Source organism: Nanorana parkeri, unplaced genomic scaffold (genome assembly GCF_000935625.1).
Source record: "Nanorana parkeri isolate BGI_ZX_2015 unplaced genomic scaffold, ASM93562v1 scaffold1119, whole genome shotgun sequence".
NCBI classification, from domain to species: Eukaryota; Metazoa; Chordata; class Amphibia; order Anura; family Dicroglossidae; genus Nanorana; species Nanorana parkeri.
Genome location: NW_017307387.1, coordinates 332,338 through 340,363, shown reverse-complemented (window position 1 = coordinate 340,363; position 8,026 = coordinate 332,338). Strand labels below are relative to the sequence as shown.

General features: G+C 49.9%; 1 protein-coding gene across 2 annotated transcripts in view; it reads left to right on the top strand.

The window, feature by feature from the left end:
- The window catches only part of KLC4 (kinesin light chain 4), a 35,023-nt gene that overhangs the window by 20,787 nt on the left and 6,210 nt on the right, over positions 1-8,026 (top strand). The window contains exon 13 of one of the 2 annotated variants that reach the window (XM_018567946.1): positions 2,160-2,476. The exons of the other annotated variant lie outside the window; for it this stretch is intronic. Coding sequence (XP_018423448.1) covers positions 2,160-2,165 — 6 coding nt within the window. The 3' untranslated portion in view covers positions 2,166-2,476. Of the gene's footprint in view, positions 1-2,159; positions 2,477-8,026 lie in introns of those variants that run through there. 2 annotated transcript variants of the gene reach the window in all.

Genomic DNA, 8,026 nt, shown 5'->3' with positions numbered 1-8,026 from the left:
GGGGGGGGGCCTCCCCCCCCCCCCCCCCCCCCTCCTAGGTAGAAATTGTGTGTGCGGAGGAGGGTTCTGATCCTCCCCATAGGTGCAGAATGTATGTGCAAGGGAGGGTTCTGACTTACCCCCTTCCCATAGTGTGTGAATGGGCAACATGAATGGCTGTGAAAGGTGCCTGCAGTGGACTCGTGGGCCAGCTGGGATGACATAACTTGTATAGTGTGCAGATGGTGAGCCCTAAAGGTGTGTTCCGTGAGTGATGTGTTCTCAATGTTGGCTGCATTGTTCTGTTTTAGGTATATAGATGCTTCTTCTGCAATCCTTTAGACTGGAAACACTTAACATTTCCTTGATCTGTTTACTTGTAATGGCAACCCCCTTCCTTAATCCTGTATAACTTTGATTCCCTCTTATAACCTCCCGCCTTGTGTCCTACCTGCTCTGCCTGCATTGCCACTGTACCCTTTCCTGTCATTGCGACTTCTACCTGACCCAGAACATTCACCACACCATAGTGTACTCCACTTCCTTCTAGTTGCACTCTATCCCGACTTTGCTCGTTCTTCTAATCTCCTCCCAAAAGATGCATCTGCAGTTCCCGTGTGTGGCATGTTTACCTTTTCTAACACGCTCACGCTATGTTATATGTTGTCTATGACCTGTTTACCCTCCCCCCAATTTTTTATTTTTGGACCACGTGTTCCTGACGTGTGACGTGTTTTCCGTCCTGTTCTCATTGATGTTGCAGCTCGCTCCTGGAATTGTGATGGTGGGCTGTATACCCAGTTCCTCTATAATTATGGGTTCTTCTTATGTCCTGCTTGGCTATCTCTGCTCTCCTTTATTCTCTCCTTTTTAGGGGGGTATAGGGTAGACCATCAACCCAGTCCCAAGGAGTCCCACACAAAAAGACATGGGGTGTTTTAAGCTACCTGGGAGAAGGCTTGTATCTGTAAGAATATCCGTGGAATGTAAGATCAGGAAGTGATGGGGCTCCTTTTTAATAAGAACCATTACTTGCCCACAGTTTATTAATTCTGCTGCCCCCATCGCATATTTCTTTTATTGCTGCATTTATATCACCAGCACAACTTGCAGGGAGATATATTTGTATAAACATGGATAAAGGGGATAATATTTCTGATATTTGAGGTCAGGCTGATTCTGGCCCTCGGTGAAGTGTCCCTGATTGTAATATGTGTTCAATATTAGACTGGGGTCCTCAAACTTTGCAGCTCAATGGCCTTTAGACTGTCCATCAGAGGTCATCAGAGGGTCCACCTCAATGGCCATCAGAGGGTCCACCTCAATGGCCATCACAGGGTCCACCTCAATGGCCATCCGAGGGTCCACCTCAATGGCCATCCGAGGGTCCACCTCAATGGCCATCAGACTGTGATCATGCAAGTAATTGTAGGTCCGATGTTGCTTGAAAATGCTCCTCTGTCTTTTTCTCTTTCACAAGATTCCAAGTATGCCTTAATATGGCTTTGGAGAAGTGGAGGCTAGCTGACAAGCAAGGGAATTGCCAGAGTTTCTTTGCCCATAAGGGTTGCAGGAGACCCTTTTCCTATGTGATTGGCTTCTACCCAGAAGCTCTGCCACTTGCACATTGCAGGGCCCCTGAAAGCCTGCAGAGTTTGAGGGCCCTAGCCTGGTGCACGAATCACCAATGTATGATCTATGTGCTCCATTGGACCTCTGTCTTCACCTGACCCTGAATGAATCAGTAGAAGGAGAGCTGCAGGGACTGTAAGCCTTTCTATCACCACTGCTGTCCTGCTACTCATTCTCAAGGTTGTAGCAGCAGTACGCGGCACGCTCCTGTAGTTTCTTCAGTGTGATGCTGAATGAATGAGTTGTGAGGCATCAGTGGTACTGGCAAAGCTCACTATGACTACTACTGTCAGAATAAAAAGAAATGCATCAGTGCCGTACCCGGCCATAGCCCAAGGAATCCAAGTTCAGACCGTGTCATTAAGAGGGCGACTAATATTAGCGTCTATAGGTAGAATCAACCTTATTCCATGACGATGGCCTTATTCCCCCTAAATCTCCTAGATTCCAATTCTCTCTTGCTCTTCTTCCTCTCGCTGGGTTTTGGGTTTTCTCCAGCACGGTTGCTGTAAGTTGTTGTTTTTTTTTTTTATTTCTGTGCTTTTTAGGCTTAATTACCCCACCATCGGAAAATAAGTACCCCTGTCCCATCCCCAGCAGCGGGGCTGCAGTCATTGGCTTAAAGGACAGAACAAGACCCTGCCTCCCCACACTTCCAGTCACTGCAAGATACAATCCACTACATAAGAGGCATTGTCACCCTCCCATACCATCATGATCCAGATGACACGGACAAAGGCCCCCTCGTGGATGTTCCTGTTTCCTGCCCACCCGAAATGTTCATTCTACACATTTTCGAACTGTTACCTTCATGTGTCTTCTCTGAATACTTTCTTCCATCCTGCACTGTTAGATTTTCAATGTCTCTCCTTTTCCTTGGGCCCCTGGGAACATTGCACCATTCTCCATCTTTACATATTCCTTGTTTTGAGAAGTTCAGACCATCTCGTCTTGACTTGCTTACATAGACCTCTTTCTCAGAGACTTCCTCCACATTACACTACACTCTACCTGCAGTCATCCCTGTCTCCTCTGAATCTCCTACCACACCATCCTGTGCCTGCAGTAATCCTGGACACCTCTCAATACGCCATCACACCATCCTGTGCCTGCAGTAATCCTGGACACCTCTCAATACGCCATCACACCATCCTGTGCCTGCAGTGATCCCTGTCCCCTCTGAATCTCCTACCTCCTGTGCCTGCAGTGATCCCTGTCCCCTCTGAATCCCCCATCACACCATCCTGTGCCTGCAGTGATCCCTGTCCCCTCTGAATCTCCTACCTCCTGTGCCTGCAGTGATCCCTGTCCCCTCTGAATACCCCATCACACCATCCTGCGCCTGCAGTGATCCCTGTCTCCTCGGAATACCCCATCACACCATCCTGCGCCTGCAGTGATCCCTGTCTCCTCGGAATACCCCATCACACCATCCTGCGCCTGCAGTGATCCCTGTCTCCTCGGAATACCCCATCACACCATCCTGCGCCTGCAGTGATCCCTGTCTCCTCGGAATACCCCATCACACCATCCTGCGCCTGCAGTGATCCCTGTCTCCTCGGAATACCCCATCACACCATCCTGCGCCTGCAGTGATCCCTGTCTCCTCGGAATACCCCATCACACCATCCTGCGCCTGCAGTGATCCCTGTCTCCTCGGAATACCCCATCACACCATCCTGCGCCTGCAGTGATCCCTGTCTCCTCGGAATACCCCATCACACCATCCTGCGCCTGCAGTGATCCCTGTCTCCTCGGAATACCCCATCACACCATCCTGCGCCTGCAGTGATCCCTGTCTCCTCGGAATACCCCATCACACCATCCTGCGCCTGCAGTGATCCCTGTCTCCTCGGAATACCCCATCACACCATCCTGCGCCTGCAGTGATCCCTGTCTCCTCGGAATACCCCATCACACCATCCTGCGCCTGCAGTGATCCCTGTCTCCTCGGAATACCCCATCACACCATCCTGCGCCTGCAGTGATCCCTGTCTCCTCGGAATACCCCATCACACCATCCTGCGCCTGCAGTGATCCCTGTCTCCTCGGAATACCCCATCACACCATCCTGCGCCTGCAGTGATCCCTGTCTCCTCGGAATACCCCATCACACCATCCTGCGCCTGCAGTGATCCCTGTCTCCTCGGAATACCCCATCACACCATCCTGCGCCTGCAGTGATCCCTGTCTCCTCGGAATACCCCATCACACCATCCTGCGCCTGCAGTGATCCCTGTCTCCTCGGAATACCCCATCACACCATCCTGCGCCTGCAGTGATCCCTGTCTCCTCGGAATACCCCATCACACCATCCTGCGCCTGCAGTGATCCCTGTCTCCTCGGAATACCCCATCACACCATCCTGCGCCTGCAGTGATCCCTGTCTCCTCGGAATACCCCATCACACCATCCTGCGCCTGCAGTGATCCCTGTCTCCTCGGAATACCCCATCACACCATCCTGCGCCTGCAGTGATCCCTGTCTCCTCGGAATACCCCATCACACCATCCTGCGCCTGCAGTGATCCCTGTCTCCTCGGAATACCCCATCACACCATCCTGCGCCTGCAGTGATCCCTGTCTCCTCGGAATACCCCATCACACCATCCTGCGCCTGCAGTGATCCCTGTCTCCTCGGAATACCCCATCACACCATCCTGCGCCTGCAGTGATCCCTGTCTCCTCGGAATACCCCATCACACCATCCTGCGCCTGCAGTGATCCCTGTCTCCTCGGAATACCCCATCACACCATCCTGCGCCTGCAGTGATCCCTGTCTCCTCGGAATACCCCATCACACCATCCTGCGCCTGCAGTGATCCCTGTCTCCTCGGAATACCCCATCACACCATCCTGCGCCTGCAGTGATCCCTGTCTCCTCTGAATACCCCATCACACCATACTGTGCATGCAGTGATCCCTGTCCCCTCTGAATACCCCGTTACACTTCATCTCTGACACCATCTCGTCATCCCTTTCTCTTATCTAGGCCCTCCTGATCTCTCTCTGGTGTGTTGCTCCTCCCTGCTGTCCTCTTCTCATGCACGGTATCCTGCGTTTCCTTCCTTTCTGTCATGTCACCCTGCCCACCTTGGATCCTGTCAGATGATCTCTTATTTGGTTGGACATATCACACGTTACATTACCCCATATTGGGTCCTGTCAGTAGGGTTCTGGCCCCTCCAGAAAAGATGAGGTTCTGTCATGAGCATAGAAGAGCAAAGCAAATGGCTGATGAAGTGGCAATGCGTGTGTATCACATGATGTGCCTAAAACTGCCAAATTAGCCGATGAGAGTTAAGTCTTCCTCCCAAAACTGCAAAATTTCGAGCTATTGTCTTATCGGAGATTGAAGGATATCTAAACCTAAGAAAAAGAACATGCTGCAGCTTACCAGTCCGTAGATGTGGTTGCTTCATGAGTTTGCATGTTTCAGCAAGTACAGAAAATATCTATTGATCCTGCCAGAAAGCATTGTCACTTCTTGTGAATTTAACTTTCTTCCCTTCCTTCCAAACTGCCTTCTGCAAATAACAATTCCCCCTGGGCTTCTCTCCATTAAAAGAGGTGGTAGGGCAACCGCCACAGCTCCATCCAAAGAGGGAGCTACCAAGGAGGGGTTCCTATGTATTGGAAATGACAAGAGTAAAATGTGTTTCTGAAGCCAAATCAGGAGCAAAACCATGGCTCCCTCCATAGATACAGTACAATGAGTGGACATTGTCCGCCTAGGACAGGAAGTGTATTACTGGCAGGATCACCAGGTGAAATTATAGGAGGAAAAAGCCTGAAGGAAAACAAATGCAGCCGCCACATTCAAGGACTGATTTAATTTCTGTTCTTGGTCTTAGGCGCTCTTTACAGTTGTCTGTCTCATCTTACTCTGTCCTTCTAGCACAGTTGTTTTTCATGTTCATGCTTTTCCTAACCCTTCGTGCCAAATGTGTCATCCCCATCCATATGTCATCCTTCTTGTGTCTCCTTATTTCGTCATGTCCTTTTCCTGGCCTGTCTGCAGTTATCCACGTGCCATGCTGTTGTATGGTGTTGCCTCCTTCATGCTTGGTTGTACACCCTTCACTCCACCATATTTAATGCCATTTGTTTACTGTGTACCACAATCAATAATGGCTGAGTGTCTCATTGTTCCTGTAATGCAATATGTCTGTGTCTCTCTCGCACATAAATACTTTTTTTGTATTTGATATCCATTGCTGACCACCTTCTTACAATATCAAGCGCCTCACTGTCTCCTCCTTCAGTGCTGACGTCATCCCTGTCGAGTCTATTCATAGCTGTGCTTCTCAAAGTCCTTCCTTGTCACCTCCCTGTCCAATAAATAAATCTCTGCTATATTGAGTCCATCTCTATTGGTTCCTTACAATATAAAGTCCCATCTCATTCATTCTGTGCCGAGTTCCCCCATCCACCCCCACCCCGGTGGGTCCCATCTCCTCCATTCTGTGCTGAGTTCCCCCCATCCACCCCCACCCCGGTGGGTCCCATCTCCTCCATTCTGTGACGTGTTCCCCCATCCACCCCCACCAAGGTGGGTCCCATCTCCTCCATTCTGTGCCGAGTTCCCCCATCCACCCCCACCCTGGTGGGTCCCATCTCCTCAATCTAGGCTTTTTGTCCCTCCCTGATGCGTACCATCTCCTTTTTCTTATGCTGCATCCCTTCCTTTCACCTCCCTCCTATGCTAAGTCCCCTTTCCTTATTCTTTATCTTACTCTGCATCCGTGCATGACTCCTCCCTCCAGTAATGAGTCCCATCTTCTCAGTCCTGAGCTGTGTCCCTCTATGGTAGGTTCCATCTTCTCCCTCTAGTAACCAGGTCTAACATTTTGTCCCTTTCCAATGAGTACCATCTCTTTCCTGGGAGCCCCCTCTCCCTCCAGTGGGGAGCCCCCTCTCCTACCCCCAAGAGGAAGCCCCCCTCTTCTCCCTCCAGTTTGAAGCCCACTCTCCTCCCACCATTGGGGGAGCCCCATCTTCCTCCCTCCTGTTTCAAGCCCCTCCTAATCTCCTTCCTCCTGTGCCGCTGCACCACTTGGCTTCTCCTCCCATCATCTGTACCCAGATCCTCCTGCCACCCTCTTGCTGTGTATGTTGCTTCTTTCTGTTGCATTATGAGTGTTCGTCTATATGGTTTCCCTGCATTTTGTGTTCTAGTGCTCTCCGCCAAACTTAAATCATTTTCTGTGCATTGATCAGGTCTCACAGAATTGCAATATTTATGTTATGGAAATTAAGTATTTAAGTTATTAGTGGTCTGTTTTCAACTTTATGGTAAATTTGAGTTAATTTGCATAATTAAACTGCTGACTATGTTGTGTCCTTTCCTGATGTGAGGTGCCAGTGTACTGCTGGGGGGAATAAGATAAGTATGTTTTGCTGCATGAATGGGGAACCTGGATGTTTGTCCTTCCGCCAGGTTGTGTCCAGTGGTGGCAGGTTCCATCATTGTGTGAGTATGGTGGAGGGGGGTGACCATTGTTGTGTGAGTTCCTTTTATTGGGTGTGTGTTTAGAGGGATGGGGGAGTTCAGGGTGGATGTGGGTCCCATAGTTGAGTGAGTTCAGTGGAGGGTAGTCCCATAAGTGTGAGTTCAATGGCAGGGAGTCACATCATTCCAAGCTCAGTGGCGGGGAGTCCCGTCGGTGTGAGTTCAATGGCGGGGAGTCCCGTCGGTGTGAGTTCAATGGCGGGGGAGTCCCATTATTCTAAGCCCAGTGGAGAGGGGTCCTATCATTGTGAATTCAGCGGAGGGGATGCCAAGTGTGAGGGGTTCACACAATTTTCTACGTTTGGCGGAGGGGAATTTCTGCCCTTTTGGAAGTTTGGGGTCTGCGGCCATTGAAAGGTGAGAGTCATGATGGGAAGATGACGACATTGTTACATTTGATTGATAAAACTGATTTTGTTTTTCTCAGAATGGGTGAGAGCTTCACCAAGAGTTCTATGGGCCCCAAATTATTGTTGCTGTATGCTTGTTGATTCATTCTGAACAGTTGTTGCTGCAACAGAATCATCTACATGATTATTTAATCCACTGCTACCTGGCCATGTAGATCCTTCCCTGACCCGTCAGAACCATCCTGTCCGGTCATCACTGACACCTTTTGTACTGTAGGAAGTCTGGCCCAAATAATGTAACCATAGAGATGGCACTTTGCCAGAAGGTCCAAGGCTTTATCTGGAAGCCATGAAGTCCTCCTTTTCAAGGCAAAGAAAGATCTAGGTATCTGGGTATAACCTTCTACCTCCATGTTCCGGATAATACACCGCAGTCCGTAGAGGAAGATCGGGAATACGAAGCTCAAACACATTTCCCAATAGCTGATTTGTCCAGAGGAACAAATGTCCTGGAATGTCTTACACTCAGGCCTACAAAATGTCATGGAGTGGCC